General features: G+C 45.1%; 1 protein-coding gene across 5 annotated transcripts in view; it reads left to right on the forward strand.

Annotated features, from left to right (window-relative positions):
* Positions 1-22,530, forward strand: part of slc6a9 (solute carrier family 6 member 9) — a 94,879-nt gene that overhangs the window by 48,144 nt on the left and 24,205 nt on the right. For 2 of the 5 annotated variants that reach the window (XM_034556523.1, XM_034556524.1), the window contains exon 1: positions 7,904-8,272. The exons of 2 other annotated variants lie outside the window; for them this stretch is intronic. In XM_034556523.1, coding sequence (XP_034412414.1) covers positions 8,231-8,272 — 42 coding nt within the window. In that variant the 5' untranslated portion in view covers positions 7,904-8,230. Of the gene's footprint in view, positions 1-7,903; positions 8,273-22,530 lie in introns of those variants that run through there. One more of the 5 variants, XM_034556520.1, reaches the window with a different exon arrangement.

Genomic DNA, 22,530 nt, shown 5'->3' on the forward strand with positions numbered 1-22,530 from the left:
CCCACAAACACACACACGCGCACACACACAAACACGTCTACCCACACACACACATGGAAACATAACGTACGACACACTCATACATTACGTCCACACAGACGAATTATAAATAAATAAATACACAACATATCACAACTCTAGGCTGTGACCTTTGCTCCGAAGCTGAGCCAAAACCGTGGAGCCCAGACTGTGGGGCCCCGGCAGCCAAACTCGGCCTCCCTCGGGGGTTGAGCCTTAAAAAAAATCAGAATTTGACACACGTCAAGCTCAGTGTGCTCACTTCTTTTTAAATCTCTTAAGCCTTACGTCCGATTACTACCAAATGTCCTGTGTATCCTCATAGCTTATAAACATGTATCAACCTTGATATCGTGCTAAGTTTTCAAGATGCTGAACGATGAGCTTTCAAAAGGTTCCGCGCGTAACTCGACCTCGGTCAAAAAATGTCAACAGTGCACTGAAAGTTTAATTCAAATTGACCACGAGGTGCAAAGTAAATGAGCGTGTCGGGATCCTTAACTGGGCAGGACAGGTTTTCATGGCAATGTTGGCCGCAATTCAATTACAGCGTGTCCAAACATCCCGAAATGAGTCGGAATATGTTCTTAATTAAGCTGTTGATAAATGTCCCCAAATACCAAGAAAATATGACTGGTGGGACTTTGAGTGTGCCGACAGGCTGCATGCATTGATGATGAAACAGTAGACCAGCTGTAAGTGGTTTTGGCAATTGAGCATCTTCCTTCTGTTGATTGGATACTTAAAAACTTAAAAAAGTTGGTTTCCCCCGGTTACCGTGGTTTGTTCGTATCGTCAACGAAGTGGCTCCAGCGTGTATCTCAGGTGAAACCGATAAAGTTTGTCTCCCGCTCTCATCTCGTCCTTATGTAAGAAATATATATTGGGTTGCCAGTCAGCCAAGTTTAGTTTAACAGCAGTGCTCAGCAACCGTGTTGACTGCCTCTAGGGGTGAGGGGCCAACAAACAGATGTGAACTGAGAGAGAGAGGGAAAGAGCCGTGAGGGCAGGTCGGGGGGTCGAAGAGTCAGACATGATTTCTCCCACCCCCCCACCCACCCTCCTCGTTTACTGACCAGCTGAGTGAGAATTAAAACAAATCATTTTTTTTACAAGCAGCCATACAAGGCACAGGCAGCGCCCAACGTCAGCTTAACGGCGGCCACTGTGGCAAACGCACAATCGAGGGACAAGGCCCACGAATGCCAAACACGTCCACTGCTGGGCACTCTTTAAAAGGCAACCCACCACCAACCAACCCCTGTGTACGTCCACACACACACACACACACACACACACACACACACACAGACAGACATAGCAAAGGGGGGCGGGGCGGGTCCATTGTATTTCGGACCTTTAGATTTCATTTGGAAAAACCACTCGGGCTGAAAATTTCGTTTTTCTGATTTTCTTCCTCTCCCCTTGTGTTTCTGGTTTTAATGGTCCTCTCTCACTCCGACTCCACGAAAACATACAATCAGTGGCGGAACAAAAGGGGGGGGGGGTACTTCCCTCTCTTCCTCTCCCGTCCTCTGAAGTCAGTGAAATTATGGACAGGGCTCTGACATTGTGACACAACGGGGCTCTTAAATCTCTACCCCCCCCACCCCCCGCCCCTCACCCGGTTTCTTTTAGTATTATTATCATTTTCAACGGCTTTCCAATTTAGCTCTTTTCAAAGGCCCTTTCAGAACCATATTCAGGTAATTTGTTGCGCTTGAACCCAACCTGCTCCCTGGCTCTGTGTGTGTGTATGTGAGTGTTGAATGGCAGCTGTAAGCCTGGGACGAGGAGCAGGGGGGCTCTGCTGTTCTCAGGGGCCGGACAGCTCTCTCTCGCTTGGTAACACACCTCCCCTGTGTTATTCATCGCCGTTCCTCCTCTTCAGCTCCTTTCAGAGGTTCATCTGAAGAAGAAAAAAACTTTAGATTTTGGCATTCGGAACATTATGGAACGGTTCCAAGTCGACTCTGAAATATGACCGGGTCGTCACAGAACCAGGTGCAGCACTGCTGGGAGGACAGCTGTTAGTTGGGAAATAATGTCACCAAGGAAGAGGAGAAATCACACGGTGAGCCGCGGCGAAAATATACTCGACTTTTTGCTGTTTTCTCCTTATCCTCGCAGCTTGATCTCAGATCGTCTGTTCAGTAACGTCCCAGACACGTTATCTGATTTTTAATCACCACGGGATGCTCCGCTGTCTTTGCCCGTTTACAGACCAACGATCCATTAGTTTAAGTTCCTGATTCCTGTTCAGCTCACATGCGATGGATCTTTAGGTCAAGCGATCTCATGGCCATTCTTACTGTAAGCACATGGCATTAAAGGGACAGTACCGTAGAGATGTCCGCCTTCTCTCCAACGTAATGAAGCTACACACTCGACACTCGGCTTGCGCTGCTCAAAGCGGCCATCAAATTAAAATAAACATTTGAACATCTCGAACAGCAGTGTCGCTTTCCCAGAAATCATGTCCCGGTTGCATCGATATATACCAATCCTTTTCATTATCAATCAATCTAATCTACTTTGCACCTCGATTGATTAACGGGCGGTCAGATAAAGGTGCAGCGCACTCTCCCAGCGGTTTCGTTGCGGCGCTACTTGGGATCATATCAGACCATGTTTGTCAGCAGACGGAGTTTTCCAGTTTATCTGCAGTAGTTTTAGTCATATTCATAGTCAGTCGCAGCATGGATTATTTCCCAGTGCTGCTTTGACGGATGTTTTTATTCTGATGTTGTCGTCTTTGCATACACCTGGAAGAGGATCTACTGAAGCATTAGCATCTCGGACCCCCCCCCCGAGATGCCCATGGGTCTATCATCCCATTTCAAGCGCGACAGTGACTTCTGCCACGTGAGGGCCAACTTCAGTCACATGTTCCTCACTTTCATCCCCAGCAATGGTCCCATATGTTTGTCAAAATGTGGATGTTGTGTGCTTTTTCTTTTTTCCCCCGGCCCAATTTTTCCCCATGCCTTCTCGCCAATGAGCCCCGCTCTCCCCGGGGGGGAGGTGGGAGGGTGTGTGTGTGTGTGTGTGTGTGTGGGTCGGGGGGGGTGGTAGTCGGAGCCGAAGCCTCACGCTATTTATACAGACCGAACAGCTGGGGCCCTCGCAGCCAAAGCAGAGAGGGATGGGTAGGGGAGAAAGAAAAAAAAAAATAAAGATCATAGAAACTTCATGTTAAACCAAGCGTTGGAAACGTCTCTCTGTTCCCTCTTCGTTACCCTCTCGTCTTCCTCTCTGTCGTTTTGTCTTTCTCCCCTGGGTGTCCCTGTGTGGCCAGGTCAGGTCGTTCGTGTTCAGCTCAGGTGAGCTGGACCGCCAGACAACCAAACACCACTGGCTTAGAAGTATCGTTCCCTCATCTCGTTTTCGACCTTCTTCTTACTCCCTTCTGTTCCTTTTCTCTTATTTATTATTTATTTTATTCACTCTGCAACTGATTCACACACACTTTCTTTCCCACGCTTCCAATGTTTTGGACTGAACAAGAAAGGTGGATTTTCTTTTTCCTCCAGCAGCGCCTCAGCACGTTTTGTCCTTTTGTTGCGCCGGACAAAGCCGAACTGTTGTTGCAAAACTGAGCTTTCTTTGTGCATCTTACCTTTTCCTTCTGCCCCGTGGGCTCCCCGTCCTATTGTAAACCTCAACCCCGTGAAGTCCTTCTCCTCGCCCGTCTCGTCACAATGCTGTGCCTTCACGCGAACCGCTGAGGAACGGGAGAGATCGTCAGGCCCATCGACGTGTCCTTCGGTTCAAGGGTCCGTCCACAGTCGGACGTCCCATCACAGGCGTGCGAAGCTAACGCGAGGCGAAGAGATATTAACCTAATTGCTGTAAGGGACAGATATATAGATCGAGGAGGATGTAATGAGCCCAGGCGCGAGATGTTCAGCCTGAAAGCAGGTTGGTCCAAAGGACTCATAAATCTTTTTAAAACTCATTTCAAGGAATACGTCAACTCCAAAATGACAATTTTTTAATATAATTTACTTATTTTCTTAATGAAAACTTTGTTTGTCGGAGAATCAACAAGCGGAGTAACGGTTTTAACGACAGCAAAACTACATCAAAACATCCATTAGAAATAGAAAACTCTCACACAATTCATGCAGTACGATCCAATACTCATTTCTCCAGTCGTACGCTCCGTCGTTCCAGATTTAGAGGAAGATGTGCTTGTTTGGGAAGTAGTGAGCGTATGACTGGATAGACGAGACTTGGATCTCTACACATTCAATCAGGATCTGGCCCTCTTTGGTCTTTTTGTCTTGTGGCTGTGTGTGTGTGTGTGTGTGTGTGTGTGTGTGTGTGTGTATCTTTGTGCATCCCAGCGACTCTTCCCTCCCCCCAGCCTGCTGTATATTCCACTAAGTCCAAAGAATCAATCCCCCCCCCCCCCCCCCCCCCCTTGTGTCCTTCACCTACTCTCTACCAACTAGAAAATTAAACCCTGGACTTGAAACTGTGGACTTTCCAGGAACCCTCAATGTGTTCCCCAAGCAATCAAAAAAACATGCAGAAACAAAATAAAGACCCCAAATGACGAGATGGCGTTTGGCATAGTAATAATATTATCACGTGACCTCCAACCTGCCTCCTCATTACAACTTCATGTGCTCAAAACCGTTTCATTACCTGCTTTGATTTCATAAAGCAAGTTTAAAAAGCCTAGTAAGGGAATGTGAGACCTGCGCTACATTAATCTTCAAATTACTGCATATTTGTTGCGCTCATCAAAGGATATTAGTTTGTCAGAGTGGGGGAGCTTAAAAAGCTAACTTTAAATGTTTTTCTTTCATTTCTCACTCTCCCTTTGAACATCGTTTGTGTTGCATGTGTAATGATGGGGTTTAGGATAAATATCTGTGTTTGGCCTCAGGTTAACCCGTAATCGAGGTTGACATGTGCTAGGAAATCCTTGAGGAGATCCATTCTGACCTTATCAGTGTTCCACCCCATCCTGATTGTTTATCTTTCTGTCAGCTCGTCCTTGTTTACATGTGAACAAGCTGCTCGCACCGAACGGTTTCTGGTCACATCATTTTGAATTTGTTCATCACAAAGGTGATTTGATGGTCAATGAATCGTTCAAGTCATTTTTTTAAAACAAAAATGAACTTGAGTTTTTGTTCAAATATTTTTTCTGTGAATATTATTTTAGTTTTGGAAGGTTGACAAGACGAAACAACAACAGCTGTAACAACAACATTTTGGATTCCGAGATTTTTTTTTAAGCCAAACGACTAATCAGTGAAGCTGCATTGAGCCGTTTCTGTAACTTTCTGAAACAGACAATTCTTCAGTTTTCGCGTGTAAAACCGAGGGCAACGATACGACTGTCTTCCAACCGAGGGCAACGATACGGTTGTCTTCCAACCGAGGGCAACGATACGACTGTCTTCCAACCAAGGGCAACGATACGACTGTCTTCCAACCGAAGGCAACGATACGACTGTCTTCCAACCGAAGGCAACGATACGACTGTCTTCCAACCAAGGGCAACGATACGACTGTCTTCCAACCAAGGGCAACGATACGACTGTCTTCCAACCGAAGGCAACGATACGACTGTCTTCCAACCGAAGGCAACGATACGACTGTCTTCCAACCGAGGTCAACGATACGACTGTCTTCCACCCGAGGGCAACGATACGACTGTCTTCCACCCGAGGGCAACGATACGGTTGTCTTCCAACCGAGGTCAACGATACGACTGTCTTCCAACCGAGGGCAACGATACGGTAGTCTTCCAACCGACGGCAACGATACGACTGTCTTCCAACCGAGGTCAACGATACGGTAGTCTTCCAACCGAGGTCAACGATACGACTGTCTTCCAACCGACGGCAACGATACGGTTGTCTTCCAACCGAAGGCAACTATACGACACAGGCCGTTTTGCTGTGTGAGAGAATAAGAGTGTGATATTTTTAACAAGTTGGTGTTATTAGCAGCAGAGGCATCTGTGCTTCTCTAATTAGAGTTAAATGACCAAACATAATGGGATAATTAGTTAACGAAACAAGTTCCCCCCCCCCCCCCAATGATCTCAATCTCAGAGCTGTGTGTGTGTTTGTGTGTCCAACAGACCCTCCCGATGTAGAGCCAGCAAAAAGTGTCTGTATCCTTGGGGATCTTCTCACACACACACGGACATCTGTACTATTATAATTCTTTGTCATATCCCTGAAATAGCACCTTAAAGAAGTGAGGACCAGCTTCAGTGATCTCAAATCGCAAAAAATGTATATAAAATAAATGTTATATATATATATATATATATATATATATACTCAGGATATTTTGCAGTTGAAAAATATATTCGTCACTGCTCCCTAGTGAATGCAAAGATTACACACTTTCTAAATTGCCTCAAATTGAGTTTTATATTTCTGTACTGAAATTTCTTGTCACTTATCGGCCGATATATCTCCAATATTTGCAACAAGATATAATATATGCACAAGATCGAGATTAACTCCGGTAAAATGTAGATACTAGAGCTAGATACAAACAAACTTATGGTGAATGTTTAAAGCGTTATCGATCGCTGCATAGGAGAAATACAAAAGTGCAATGGTGCCTAGTCAACAGTGATTCGTCTGTTCTAAATGTGTCAACACGGTCGACTGTTTGCCGGGGGCACTTGTTTTCATTGCCCTCAGTACTTCCTCCGAGCACACTGAATAGGGCGGGTATATGGTAATGATCCCTTTATAGGATCCCCTGTGAGATTCTAATCCTCTGAATTGATAGACAAATGAATGGCATCCTGTCTGCATTGCTTGTCTCGTGTTGAACATAACTGGAGGGCCTCCACTCAAGCGGCAGCGGCCATTGTCCCCAGCTATCCAACACCCATAAGGCGTTTGCTGATGCCTCAATCGGATGCACTTTTACCTTTTCCTTTCTCGCTTCCTCACCTCGCTCCATCGCCCTTTCTGTTTGAGGTCAGCCATTGGCCAACATGATGGCAAACAGGAGCAACAAAGTCTCGGCGAGGGAAGCGCTCGAGTTTGAAAGGGCGGAACTCTGTGAACATGTCGCGGGACGAGGAGGCGGAGGGAAGACGGCTTTGGCTCGGTCGGCCTCTCGGTGTGACACGGCAGAGGCTGAGGGGGGGGGGGGGGGGGGGGGTGGGTGCTGTGTGTCGTGGGGTGGGGGGGGGGGGAGGGGGCATTGGCAATGTCAGGGTGTAGAGACGGACAAGGATTTGGAAGAGTCAAGTGCCGCTGAAAGGGAAGTTGTTGGTGGTCTGCAGAGTTGCAGCAGCTGCCTCTGAAAACAAATGGAAGAAATAAGAGAGACAGAGAGAAAGAGTGGTGTGTGTGTGTGTGTGTGTGTGTGGGGGGGGGGGGGGGTCCGGTGGAAGGCGGGCAGGCTCCTCACTTGTGGGCTCCTCACTTTTTTTTGTCTCCTCGCTTTAATCTGTTAGGAGAAAGAGTAAGGGGAAGAGAGAGAGAGAGCTTGGCCGTAGCCCATGGGTGCTCCAGACCTGCCCCCCCACCCCTACACCGCCACAGCCCCCCCACCCCCATCGGTTCTCCTCTCTCCCACTTACTTGCTCTGTATTCAGCCTAGGTGCTGGAGTGACAACGAGCCATTCATAGTGGAGGTAGAGGGAAAAGACTGGGGATCTCTCCTGTGTCTTTTTTTGGGAGTGGGGGGCGATGTAGGAAGGGAATATTCCTGAAATGGTGAAATACGACAAAAAGAAGAAGAAGGAAAGAAAACGGGGCAGAAAGAGAAAGTAAAAGAGCGAGAGGAGGGAAAGGGAGGGGTGAGTAAAAAAAAAAAAAGTAAGAGCGCAAAGGAGGGAGGGAGGGAGGGAGGGAGGGAGGGAGGGAGGGGAGGCAGAGCTGGAATCACTGAAGGAAAGGAGGGGTGGGAGAGAGAGAGAGAGAGAGAGGGGAGTGAGAGCGGGCGACCATGCCGAATGAGCAAGAGAGGCGGAGAGGAAGCGGAGCTCCATCAGATGAAATGAGGTGAAAGTAATTTAGGCATTAATCAAGCCAGGGCAAAAAGGAGGGTATACTGTGTTTTCTCCCCCCTCTCTCTCTCTCTCTCTCTCGCTCGCTCGCTCGCTCGCTCGCTCCCTCTCTCTCTTGCGCGGCACGGAACTGAAAGGCAAGGTGTGAATGAAGGAGCCCACAGTGGCCAGCAGAGAAGCACCACTGGGTCACAGCGTCAAATCATGTCCGACTCGAACGCCGTTGCCACTACCACCGCCGACCAGGTCAGTTCAAGCTGTCATGTTGTTTATTTCTGTTTTTGTTTATTTCTTTTTTTTTTCTCTCTCTCTCTCTCTCTCTCTCTCTCTTCATTGGCATCGGGAGGCGAGCGTGCTTCTAGGGATGTGAAAAACTGAACGCATCCCAAGTTCCGGTCAGACGTATATTATCTTTAGATCCTAATTCGGAAGTAGTTAGAGGGAGTTTCTAGGAGCAACCGAGTGAGTGTGTGTTTCTTGGACTATCAAAGCAACGATTGTTTCGCCCGGAGCTGCCTGGACAACGGTACAGGGTCCTGAAAGAATTGAATTCATCAAGACGAGCTATTGTCTACGCCGCCTTATTTTTCGGTGATCATTCAGGGGGTCTGTGACGACTCAATACCCCCCGCACCACGCGAGGAGGGGGACGCAGCTCTTTAAAAACCCGACCACGTGTGGCGGCTCCTGAAAAGTTTTTATAAGTAATTGCAGTGGGAAGTCCGGGGCAGCGCCGTGAGAGATGGGGTTGGTAAGGAAGTGGGCCGGTCCGCCCTGTGTGTGTGTGTGTGTGTGTGTGTGTGTGTGTGAAAGAGAGTGACAGAGTAGAAAAGCAGAAGGGTCCAGAAAAAAAAGGCCGATATTTATAAACCCCCCGCCTCCCCTCTCCTGCACCCCCAACCCTCCTCCCCCACCAGCCGCTTTAATCGCACATCCATCCTTCACTTGGCTTTTGTTGAGTTGTTTTAACAGTTGACTTACATTGAAACACTTTTGAAACAATTAAATCCTCTGATCTGTTTGAGATAAGATATATAGTTCCATTATGGCAGATAAAGACAAAAAAAAGTGCGCGCGTGTGTGTGTGTGTGTGTGTGTGTGTGTGTGTGCGTGCGAGTGCGTGCGCATGCGACCTTGCTGCCGGCTTACGTTGTTCGCCAAGTCCTTGTCTCCTGTTTCCGATTGCTACTGTCGAGGCTGAGTCAGCTTGCTCTGGTTCTGTAGGCAAATGCACACACACACTTACACACACACACACACACACACACACACATACTACACACAAGCAAATGCACAAAAGTTTGAGCAAAACGCCAGCAAAACTCGAAATGCTCTCACACAAAAGTTGGCGATGGATTGTGGGTGGAAGGGTGAAGATATTTAGAGCTGCAGAGAGTGTGTGTGTGTGTGCGTGTGTGTGCTTGTGTGCACATTCACAGCTGACAGTTCACATGCTTAATCTGCTGATTCTGGTTCAGGTACTTTTCTACTAAATTTGTTCGAGGGACGCATACACGCTGATTCTGGACAGTTTAGATTTGTTAACACACGCGCATAGACACACACACACACACACACACACACACACACACACACACACACCGTATTTCTCCCGAAAGCTTTGAGTGACAGGACTGTGGACACTACATAATTACAAGCGGTGGATGCTTGTGCATATATCTGCATAATTATCGAGTATGAATTCAGAATCTGACAGCTGTTTTTTTATTCCCAGTTGAACTTTTTGCCATTTCGATTTGTTTGTGGTCGGGATTTGTTTATCTTAATCTGCTTGCCCGTCAGAATAATTTTGGAAGTACTTTAACATTCACACACTTCATTATTTTTGCCTTTTAGAAGAAGAAATGAAAGAACATTCAATTATTGAATAGCTTTGTTTTGTAATGGAAACATTGTGTAAGTTGGGAAAAAAGAAAGCCTCACACATTCAACTTGTTAATCCTAATTGAACAATGTTGTGTGAAAACTGAGAAATTATTATAAAACTGAGGTATTTCAGTGTATTTTATTCAAAAAAGAACACAGCGTGTCCACAAACAGTTGTAATGTCTCCATTATTACCCGACACAAATTGCTTTGCTTCAGCGCAAGCTACTTTTTCTACTGAGGAAACGCCGCATCTCAGCAGGATATATGGAAACCTGTGTGATTCAATAATAAAAAATGTGTTGTGTTTAATGATCTTAATCACTGTTGGAAAAAGAAAGCCATCTGAAACGGATAATGTTGTCACACAGAGCTAGACGCCGGTAAAATTAAGAAAAGTTATGTTTTGTTCTCTGCCTTGAAAATGAAAAGAAACTGTCCCTTTAAGTTTGCTGTGTGATTTTGCCAGGTTTTTGTAAAAAAAGTCTGGTTATTTTTACAGGAACGTCATTGAACTCGCAAAATAATGATAATGGCAATAATTATAATAATTATAAATATCACTTTAAGTGATTGTATTCCTTTTTAAAAGATAAAAATATATATATTTTACTGAAGTTCTCCCATTTCTTTTAAATCACCAAATAGCTCAAAAGTTTTTCATTTTTTCTGAAAAATAAAAAAAAGCGAACAAGAAATACAATTAAAAAAAAAAAGCCCAGTTTTGATCAAAGTCCTGGTCCTGGTCATTTCCTCTGTGATTACATGGGTCACGTCCTTCCTGTCAGCGGTAGACCGACCTCACGGTGTCTGAGGTCGTACGTGTGCATTCAAGGCACGCTTCACTAGTAATTGCAGTAATAAGGAGTTCAGATGGATCTGGTAATTGCTAAGTGAGTGCTGATGATTCCCTTTGACATCCTTTTAACTGAAAAGAAAAGATTCGATCAGATGCAATTACCATATCTAGACAAGGCTTTGATTTCATGTGGTTTCATAATTACATTATTTTATTACCGCATTTGAGTAAGTTGTACTCACAGTGACTGTGGTACCATTCGGCTGGATGGCAAACTATTTTCTTCTCATTTCTGAATCTTGTCAAACACTACTTGTTTGAAATAGTCATAACTCAAAGAAAACTAATTACCTGAACAGACTGACCCAAATTATAGCTTTGCATAGAAGCATATTGTGTGGATCATAAGGTGCCTCCCCAAGAAGCTAATGATGCCTGCTGTGTTGAAAAGCACACATTCTTCCGCAGCAGAGGCATTCATCCAGAGCGCCTACCTTTTACTTTTTACGTCTCCTATGAGAAAGCATGGAGACATATTTAGCCGGTCTGCCCTGCAGGCTGTCACGGTTCGTGCTGTAGGTTTGGCAGGGTGATGTTTGCTTAAAATAACCCGTGGTCGTCTCATTATATTGGCAGGGGAAACAAAATCGGGAAACTTACTGAAATGGAATCGACTGTGAAACATCCATGGATGTCATACATAATGTGATGGTAGCAGCTAATATGCAGTTCAGTACATTACATCTAGCGTAGGAAGCCAGCAGGGGCCCACACACGCACACACACACCACACAAACACCACACAAACACACACACACATACACACACACACACAGCCCATCTGGGGGCAGGTGTTGCAGTTTATGGAGCGGAAGTGCAAAGTAGCAGTGTTTACTCACTGCACCGAGGCTCAGCAAGCTAGGGAAGAGACACATGTGGAAAAGAGACAGGAATAGATGTGTTTCTATGTGTGTGTGTGCGTGTGTGTGTGTGTGCGGGCCCCTTGTCCATCTCCCTATGGTGGCTCTAACCTTCGGTCTCCCTCTGACTTCACTAAGTTAAGCTTCCGGGCTCACAGCTGCCTTGCTTAGCACACGGTCGTACAGCACAACACACAACACACAGCCAACTGACTCTACGTGCATGGCTGGGCGCACGGATGGCTGCAGGCATGACTGATAAGTAAGAAGAATTACTGAGGGACAACGGCCGGCTGGAGAGGTGGACGGAGAGCGGGCATGCAGAGAGGAGAGCAGTGTGCGGATATGGACGTGGATATGTTTGATGGACAGCGGAAAGAGCCACTTGTAGCACATGTGTAACGTTAGCGGTTAGGGTTGTGAAGTTGGAGAGGCTGCTTATTCCTCAGGTTTATGTTGTATCCATCAGATTGAATCATTTTGTTTTTGATCAATTGTGTCTGGTTTTTTCAGTCAGTACGATATGGCAGAAGGCTCTAAATACTACAATACCCACAAGGCCCTACCGCAGTTGCTATGGAGATGAAGCCTTCCAGAGGAGCAAATCTGAACGGTAGTACATTCAGAACTATTTGCTGCTGCAATTGGGAACAAAACACACCCTCCCATGGTTTACAGATCAATCGAAAACTGGACCAAAATCTGAACGTGAACCAATTTGAGCTCCTCGACTGAATAGCTCGACATTTGGTGAGACACACTGAATTGACTTTCTTACAGAGAGTTAGATGAGAAGATCAGTAACACTCTCATATCTGTCTGTTCAGTATAAGGCCACAGCCAAGAGTCGGTTAGATTAGCTTAGCAAAAAACAAAAGAAACAGACAACCTCTAAAGCTCACTAGATAAAACAATTTAAATATCTATTTCATAACGATGGATAATTGTCTTGGTATAGGGGCTCACAAACAACATAACCAGCATAAAACCATGTCAGACTTGCTTCTATTAAAACACTGTTGGCCAGTGGTGCTCTGAAGCCACTTTCTGGTGGGAGTAGATGATTGGTAATTATTCAATGATTTTTTAAAATTTTGAAATAGGTTTCCCAGCTTCCAGTTCTTCTCCGTATCCCTGAAAATGTCAATCTATTCTGTGTGGCATTTATGTACATAGGATTATGTCTTTGACTTTTCTCATCAAAGAACACAACATTTTCTAATTTAGCAGCTCATCTTTAATGCCGACGATTCAACCAATAGTGTTTCGTGCCACCGCTAGCCTTTGAAGTGCTCCAAGTGCTGCCAATTAACTAACATTGTTTATGCAGAAAATGATCCGGATTTTTACTTCCAAAACCTCGGACGCACAGAATACCTCCCCAGTAATACGGCGCCGTGGTAGAATCGCATAGACGGAAAAACAGTCGATCAATGTCTCGCTTCTTGTGCATCTCGTGAACTTCTTCTACCTTCTAAATAACAAGAAGCTAAAGGAGTCGAGTGAAATAAGAAACTGTGGCGGCATTCCCCTCAGAATGTGCTTCTCAGCATGGGGGCACTGAGAAGACGACGTGGTTTCGACTGCTGGAGCCAAGAATGAGAGGAGTGGGGTTAAAAGGGTCAGCACTGCATTTTGTTGTGGGTCACAACGAAAGGCTGTCAGTTCTTTCCATTTTGAACCGGTTGGTTGTCATCCCTTTCTTGCTTGAGAAGATACAATTGATGAAAGGATTGAAAAATAATCTGTCGAAACAACGGTTGTGAAACTTGACGAAATACAGGTTAGTCGTACATGACTCGAACCCCCATCCCCCATTTTACAGCACCGGGTGGACGCAGCTCCCAGCTGCTCATCATGATCTCTCCGAGGCTAAAGGTCAGAGGATCATCATGTGTCTGTAAGCCGTTATCTTTGACCGGGACTTGTCCTTTAACTCCCGCGTGAAGAAAATCTCAAGGACTGCATGTTTTCATTTACATAACATTTAAAAAATCAGGCACATCTTTTCTCAAAAAGATGCAGAAAAGCTGGTTCACGCGTTTGTTACTTACAGACTAGATTACTGCAACTCTTTATTATCAGGCTGCTCTAATAAGTCTCTTAAATCCCTCCAGTTGATCCAGAATGCTGCAGCTCGTGTAATCACACAAACTAAGAAAAGAGATCACATGACTCCTGTATTAGCTGCTCTACACTGGCTCCCTGTAAAATCAAGAATCACATTTAAAATTCTTCTCCTCACCTACAAAGCCTTGATTGGTGATGCACCATCATATCTTAAGGAGCTTGTAGTACCATATTCCCCCACTAGAGAGCTGCGCTCACTAAATGCGGGGCTACTCGTGGTTCCTAGAGTCTTCAAAATTAGGATGGGACCCAGAGCCTTCAGTTATCAAGCTCCTCTTCTATAAAACCAGCTTCCACTTTCAGTCCGGGAGGCAGACACAGTCACCTCATTCAAGAATAGACTTAAGACTTTCCTGTTTGATAGTGCTTATAGTTAGGGCTGAATCAGGTTTGCCCTGGTCCAGCCCCTTGATATGCTGCTATAGGCTTATAGGCTGCTGGGGGACGTTTTAGGATACACTGAGCACCTATCTCATCTTCTCTCTCTCCTTATGGATGAATTTACATCTCTCCATTGCACCTTATTAACTCCCCCCCCCCCCCCCCCCCCCCTCCTCTCTACCTTGTTCTGTTTCATGGAACACATGACATCTATTGCATCTGTCCATCCAGGGAGAGGGATCCTCCTCTGTTGCTCTCCTGAAGGTTTCTTCCCTTTTTTCCCTGTGACAGGTTATTTTTGGGGAGTTTTTCCTGATCCGATGTGAGGTCAAAGGTCAGGGATGTTGTATATGTACAGATTGTAAAGCCCTCTGAGGATAATTTGTAATTTGTGATGTTGGGCTATACACAATAAACTGAATTGAATTGATTTGATTGTGTTTACATGCTTCATGTGATAAAGTGGCCAACACTTGAGTCAAACAGTAGGTCTCACACTACATAAACTCTATGTACATGTGATGAATAATAAAGGGTTGTGAGTACCATACATATATGGGGAGGTGACGCAGCGGTTAGTAGCCCAGCTAGAGTTACCCTCCTCAGGCAAAAACACCCTATTGAAGAATGTTGGGGTCATCGCAAGGGTGAACTTCCCAAAGCCTTCAGTGGCATAGGGCAGCATTTTCCGACATGAAGCCTTTGGCCATTCGGATTGGCATTGACATGGATAGAGGTTATATTCCAGTAGGAGCAGGCCTGTATTTCCTGACTTGAGGCCAAAAGAAAAAACGACACCAATAAGTCAGCCAAAGAAAGAAACCAACAGCTATGATGGATGTTTACTTGCAAATCAACCAATTTGGGTTCCCCCCTCCCGCCGTCAAAGCAGTCACGGTAAAATTTGCCTACACGCAAGCCATTCGCACAAAGTTGGCCTTCAACTGTGCTACACCGATGTGGTTACCCATTTATTCAAGTTCCTGGAACTCTTCTTTACAAACCAGAACTAACTGGGGTGAAAATGGCCTGAAGCCAATCCAGGCTAGTGAGGGTAGTGCAGGACTGTGGGATAGTATGAAAGGTTATTGATATGAACTTGAACTCTACTGAAATGAACTGGCTGTGCACGCTGTTCTTGTTGTGCCACCCTCCGTTGTAAAAAAAGACTGCGCTGCTGCTGCTGGGACTTCATGACCGATGTGGCTCCGTCTTTGAGGCAGATTAGATTGCACAGGCAAGAATCAACACACACACACACACACACAAAGTCCGACCCAGGGTTTTAATTTAAAATCATTCCCCCGAAAGTAACAGTGAATGTTTTAGTTTTCTCACAAACTGGCTCTTCATTGGTAAAATGCACAATTATTCACACGTTTGTTGCCAGTATTTATTTGGTTGTCTGAAATTGGATGTGCAGTCCATAATGTTTGCCATTGCATCTGTGACGTGACGTACTGGTTCTATCTGCAGTTGTGCTGAACTTGGAATGGGTCTCGCTTGGGACCATTTCTATTTACCTGTCTTGGTTATCCGGAGACAGTATGACACCATTAGACTCACCTTTACTGCGGACTGCAAGTACAGTATGTTGTGACCACATACTGTCCAAACCAATTACTTTAAGTGGAAACAAAACTTTGCTCAAAGTTATTGTAAATATTCCAGGTGAGAGATGAAGGTTCAGGTTTGCAGTATGCATTGCACGTCTCAAACATTCATGTTTGCTTTTCTTTTCCAAAAAGTTTGAAATGGGGTTAAATTGAGATTATAATTAATACAACAAAAGAGTACATTTGCATGCACATCGGTACCCTAGTTACAATTCATATCCCAGCTTTGATCATATTTGGGATGTGATGTCAACCTGGTTATTCATCTCTCTGCGAGTCAAACGTTGTCCAGATTTCTGATCGTCTGCATCAGTTCAGTGTGTGCTTTTGAATTGTGCACTTTCTGGAATCAGGATTTATACATGCAAACACAACATCCCCAAAAACCACCGGTGTGCATGTAAATGTAAATGTCCTGACTCGACACAATTCGTCTTGGAATATCTGTCGGTGTAGTATCTCCACTGTTGCAGCTTTTCATCGTCAAACGTTGTTTTTTAAAAGGTGCAATATGTAATGCTCGACCCCATGCTCCAAACTAATATGGGGCAGCAAAGTGATTGACAGCTCTACCTCTCATGTTGGACTGAGGGCAGACTGGACGCCACAGCGGCTCCCTATCGCCTCTGCAGTAAACAAGTGATATTACAAAGACATGCTCATTTCAACAGATGTCTCTGCAACACAATACGCTGTGACCTCTAAACAATCCGTTGATAATGTTTGTCCCTTTTTGTTTTAAATGGTGAACTTGATGATAGCGCCATCGCAACAGTCCGCACTCCTCGGTAGATAAATGAAGCTCAAGCAGAAGTTCAGTCAGGAAGACACTCTTTACACTCTGGTTCATTCTTAAGCAGTCTCTTCGTCTTGCAGCGTTTACTCCATCAGCTGATTGGGTGTACGATGAATGAACCAATCGCATGATGAGTTCTGTAAGCCAATCACAGCGTTGTTGGCAAACTTTTAAAATAGGTTCTGCTCTCTGCTGCTGTCAGTTGTCCTCCCCCCCAGGCTCCTCCAGTCAGCATCAGTCGTGCTCATCATTCATTATCGGGTTACAGCAACTCTCTCCTTCTACACCACCACCAGTGTCTGGACTCCAATCGCCAAATACTTTGCACTATACAAATATATGCAATTGTATTAAATGATTGTTAAACTCTATAAACAAGTCTCTCCTGATTGAAATAGATAGGATGCACCGCTCTATCCAGCACATGTTTGCGGTGCAGGGGGGGGGGGGGGGGGGGGGGGGGGGGGCGACCCTTTGAAAAGAAGAAGGGGAGTTGAAGCAAAACTCTGAAACGAGGTGAGGAGGAAAAGCTGATGGAGGCTTTTTTTTTTCACCAGCTTCGTCATGGATTTGTAGGAAGCAAGAACCACGGGGAGAAAAGAGCCGATGAAGAAGCTTGTTGAGGCAGCATGATCGCCGTGGTGTCATGTCAACAAAATGAGTGCTCTCGATTTCACTGCTTATTGTCTCGATTTAGCATCATTTATCACCTTCAAAACCCTTCACACAGCAGCGACAAAAGTACTTTATTTGTTTTGCTCCTCCTCCAAGAGGGTTGGAAGATATAATATGATATTAAATGGAGAACATGAATAGTTTCCCCACCCACCCATGGTCCGTGTAGAGAAAAATACAGAACACTGCCCATTGCAGCTTCCTAAGTATATCCAATATGACAATTTCACTTGACTTGTTATGTCTGACCAACAATCCAAAATATATGTGTATATATATATATATATATATATATATATATATATATATATATATATATATATATATTGGGGTTACTGTCTAAGAAATACAAGTATTTCCTCATATTTCCGCAGAAATTGTATTTGATAAAAGACTTAAACGATGTAAAATCAATTGGATCATCTGAGTTATCGCTGCCTCATTTGTTTTTGTTGATTAATCCAATAATCGACCAATCATTTAAACTCCACAATAAACAAAAACAAGCCGCAAAAACGCTTTAAAAAAAAGAAGCTGAGCAGCTGATATCGTGGAAACGTTGCAACTTGAACCCGGTATTCACGCCCCATTTTACTCACTCCCGGCCTCATCAGATGCCAGCGCTGTGTGTGTGTGTTGTGTGTGTGTGTGTGTGTGTGTGTGTGTGTGTGTGTCTCCACATGTTTGTGTGTGTGTGTGGGTGAGAGGGATGCAGGTGAACAGCTTGCGAGGGCCAACAGTTCCGCAGGCCAGTCTCGCGCATCACTTGACAGCCATACCCGATGAAGGCCCACGCACAGATGAACATGTTAAGCAAATGAGTGAACAGGCAAAGGAAGGGGGGCGGGGGGTGGTGGTGGGGGCCGTGTGGTGGGTGGGTGGGTGGGGGGGGGTCCAAGAGCGCACGGCTCCAGCTAGACCCGCCTGTCTGTCTGTCTGTCTGCCTGCATTCGTCAGACTCTCTGGTCTCTAAACCCCCCCCCCCCCACACACACACACACACTCTGTCACTCTGTCTTTCTCTCACACTGCTCTCAGTATGCGTCTCTATTTCAGTCCGTCTCTCCCCATCTCTCTCTCACGCCCATGTAATCGCATTGTCTTTATGAGATGAACAGCCTATTTCTGAATTCGGATGGGGGGATTGTCCCGGCGATGCTTTGACAGGGGCGCTGTCGTCCCGCGCTCGCAGGACAATGGGCAGCGGGAGGGGCTGTCAGAGATAAATGGGCCCTCTGCGCAGAACTGCCAAAAATGATCAGAGTGGATCCACGTTGTTGTATTACATGTAGATGGCACACACAGATGGGACCGGAAAAAACAACGACAACCGGGGAAATCTGTGATCATCTTTCCCAAAATAACGTCCGATCATCTGCCGACACACGTGCATGTGCGTAGGATAATCTATCGCACGCAAATTAACACATCAACATGTGTTTGTCCGTGCAGGAAAGTCTCCGACCCCTGTTGATCCCCTTTGCCCCAGACACACCTAGCCTTCCTTTGCCCTTCTTGCCACCCCCTTTTTCTTTTTCTTTCTCACAGAGATATCCACACAACTAGTCCACTCTCCCCCAATGTGAAGGTATATGAGGATTCCAGGCCGGTACGGGTCGTGCTATTTAAGTATCACAGAGATAGAGGTTGGTCAGTCGCCAGGCTATTGGGACTATTATATCAAGTCCCTCGCCATGGAAGATGGAGGAGGATGTCACGGTAAGGAGCCGGATGACACGGCTGTTTTTTTTTTTTACAGGTGTAGGTTGTGCGGTGATGGCAATGTCCCACGCACACCAGTTGTTTTAACCATCGACCAAATGAAATCCCCAAAACGGCCTCGTTTACATCTGATGCATCCACGCAGAGATCTTTAAATCTTTTTTTTCTTTCTTGTGTCAATTCTTCAGGTGAAGGTCGAACAAAGGCAATACCGAGATGCTTTGCAAAAATGATTTGCAGTGTGTTCATTTGCTTGACGGGCTCGATCTCCTCTTGCGTTTGTGCTTCTGAATTACAAACTGTCCATCGGATTGACTTTTTATTATTTATTTTTTTACAAATGCTGCAAAACATAGAGAAACGTATTTGCATACTGGATAAAACTGCCACCTCAGACTTAAATGTAAGTCTAAAAAGTTGGAAGCAGAGTTGGCAAAGGTGACAGAGGGAGAGTAGACGCTGAATTGCTTTGAATATGGCCTGCGTTTATGCATCTCTGATCTCCAGAGCGTTGCGTGGGCAATGAAATCTCAATGCGTTATGAGGGCAACCTGGGGGGAAGGGGGGGGGGGGGGGCATTTGCATCTGTTGGTAGAGCTGTCCACTTGTGATGAGCAAGAATGCCTTGTAAAGGCTTGTAAAGACTTGTAAAGGCTTGTAAAGGTGTGTAAAGGCAGGCCCCAGCTGCAGAAGAGGTGGCTATCGGGTCTGTTGCCTTGGGTACAAACTTTCAAAACATTGTCCCAGAGGTTTGAAATGAGCTGACGGCTTTTAATTTACCACCGACGAAGTAGTTTGTGCAAAGTGTCGACACTTATGCTCATGTCTCTAATGCATTATCACACGGCTGCATTGAATACTGGATTCTGATTGGTCAATTACATCATTCTACGGTCAGTTAATTCTTCATATGAATAACAGACCGTTGCTGTGGACAATTTGTAACGTGTGAAAAAAATCATCATCCCAGTCATTTTTGCATCAATAAAACCATTACTAATCCATTATTTTGTGTCAAATTGTTGATCTCTTTACCAATTGGCCGTATATTAATTGGCATAATGTACAACGAGAGCGTCATTATTGCGACATGGTGAACCACAACAGGAAGAACAGGACTAAAGTGAAACTTTATTTTACAATGTTTTCTCAAATAAAGTTGTTGTTGTTATATAATAATATTGTTTACCAAACATTGACCTCTGAGAATAACTTAAAATAAAATGATTATAATGTATTACTGCAATGTAATACATTATGATAACAAAAAAACTGTCAGTATTATTTTATAATACTTCATCAGTGCACTGATGAAAAAATATATTAATACAATATAGAATGCTTCCTAATGCGCTATTGTTATCAAGCATTAAGGATATTTATGCATACGTATGCACTGATACAGTGATATGAGCAGATAATATCGCACTGTATCGAGTTTTAAAGTGTTTTTCAGTGTGAACTGGAGACGCCTGAGTCGCTGAGCGACATTCTCAATGTATGGAGTGATGTAACTATTCAGTGAGCCCGAGTTTCTGGGCGGCCTTCTATCCCACCCTTCATCTGACAGGGCTTGACTTTCTCTCCTCCTCCTCCTCCTCCTCCTCCTCTCTCCTCCTCCTCCTGACACCCATCCATTGGGTTCAATTAATCAGCCGTGGAGGGGAATTTATTCAGTCCCTGCCCAATGGGATCCTTTGGTATGTGGTAGCAAGTTGAGAAGCCACGGTCCACACTGTCTTTAGGCCCATTACTCTCACCTCACAGCCCGCTCATAAAGAGAGCTTTGAGCGGACGGTTTTTCAGGCGGGATCCGGTGGGCTTTTTGTCCCATAGTAGCCGAGTGGATTCAGTCACCGCAGACAGACATGTTTACCAAACTCGCCGTGGGTGGAGCGAGGGAGATTACGTGTGCCACTTTGAATAACCTGGTTAGGCCCGGTTATTGGCTGGAAAGAACGTGAGCGGCCTCACGTGTGATGGGGGCTCGATTTCTAGAGTTTTTTTTTTTTTTCCAAATCACGTGGTCGTGGGTTTGAATATCAAAGAAGACTGAGCCAAAACTGCAACGGAGGACATGGCCGTCTGGCGTGAATCGCCAGGGCGCTCACGCCTTGACGAGGTGCTTCTTGTGTGAAGCAGACAGTTGCGTGTCCGGCCTAATTTGCACGGGGTAACGTTGTTTTCCACATTCTGGTACCGAAGAGACGGATAGAAGTTGCTTCTAAACCATTCCATTGTGTTCTTGTTGTCAAGAGGTGATTCTCTAAACCCCTGCTGTGTCAAATGCACCTTTGCACTCTCTTGAAAAGTATACAAGACAATGTTATAGAAAGCTCAAACACACTGGACACATTTCACTTTCAGACTGCAGCAACTTCTTTGTTGTTGCTGTTGTTTTTCCTCTGAGCATTGACTTCCGCCTGACTCTGACAGGTTTGAGGCAGCTCTTCCCCGTGCACACGCTCTTTTACTCTTTGCTGGTTATAGTCAAGAGGCCCACTTGTCTGTATCCAGAGCTATACATGGCCTTTTTTTCTTTTCTTTTGACCTTTTCTGGCAGAGCTCTACAATAGCACCTAAAATGCATGTGGAGGGGAGTCGAGATCAGATCGCCGGGAGCCGCGTTCGGAGCTGCTGGTGCGAATGCAAATGAGCGCCACTTAAGGTCAACTTGTCGAATTGTGTAGATAGTTTAGCTAACGGACGTCCCGACGATCACATCGATTATGCCAATGCGATCGTTTCCCCCGTCCGGACACAATCTGGAGCGAGACCACGCGTGCAATGAGTCGACCCTTCTGTTTAAGCCTGGAAAACGTTCCCTGCATCTCCGCACCGCAACGCCTCCCCCCCCCCTCCCTTTTTCACACGCCATCCGTCTCCATCCCAGTTCATCGCATGGCTGTTTGCCCTGTTCGCATCGCCAAAAGTGGTCTGTGCCACAAGGCGGCATCGAGGGTACAGGTGCCCTTCTGTTGGACTGTGACCCCGTTTGGATCAGGTGTGCTCTTTCTCTCACATCCCAGCACACAAAACAAAGCAGCTACCTGAGTGGCAATAGAGACGTGGATTAAGTTCAAAAGAGTGGGAACAGGAAACTAAAATAAAAACACGCTATCTGAATTATTTATTTCATTTAGGGCTTAATTAGCAACTGGCATATAGCAGCAGGTGAAAGTCCCAGCAACACATGACAGTTTGTTATTTATTGCTTATCTATCGGACATTGCGCCTTATATTGACATCCATTTAAATGCACAATGGGTTTTACTATATGATCGTCTGTATTATTTAAATTAAATACAGGCGAATATATATATATATATACAGTATATATACGTTGACTATGCTTCTTTGTTTTGAGACGTCAGACAACTGCTTCATCGTGAAGTCGGGGTTGATGGATTTTCCTCCCAATTAAGAATTATGACTTTGAGTGGCGGTCCATTGTAATTTTTCTAGTTGGAGGTATCTTTACAAGAAACTATGGAGGATGCTTGTTTTATAAAATAAAAGCTCCCAAGTGTATTTTAACAGAAAACTAGAGATGGAATTATCTTTCCAAAATAAAAGCC

This window comes from Cyclopterus lumpus, chromosome 17 (genome assembly GCF_009769545.1).
Source record: "Cyclopterus lumpus isolate fCycLum1 chromosome 17, fCycLum1.pri, whole genome shotgun sequence".
Taxonomy (NCBI): Eukaryota; Metazoa; Chordata; class Actinopteri; order Perciformes; family Cyclopteridae; genus Cyclopterus; species Cyclopterus lumpus.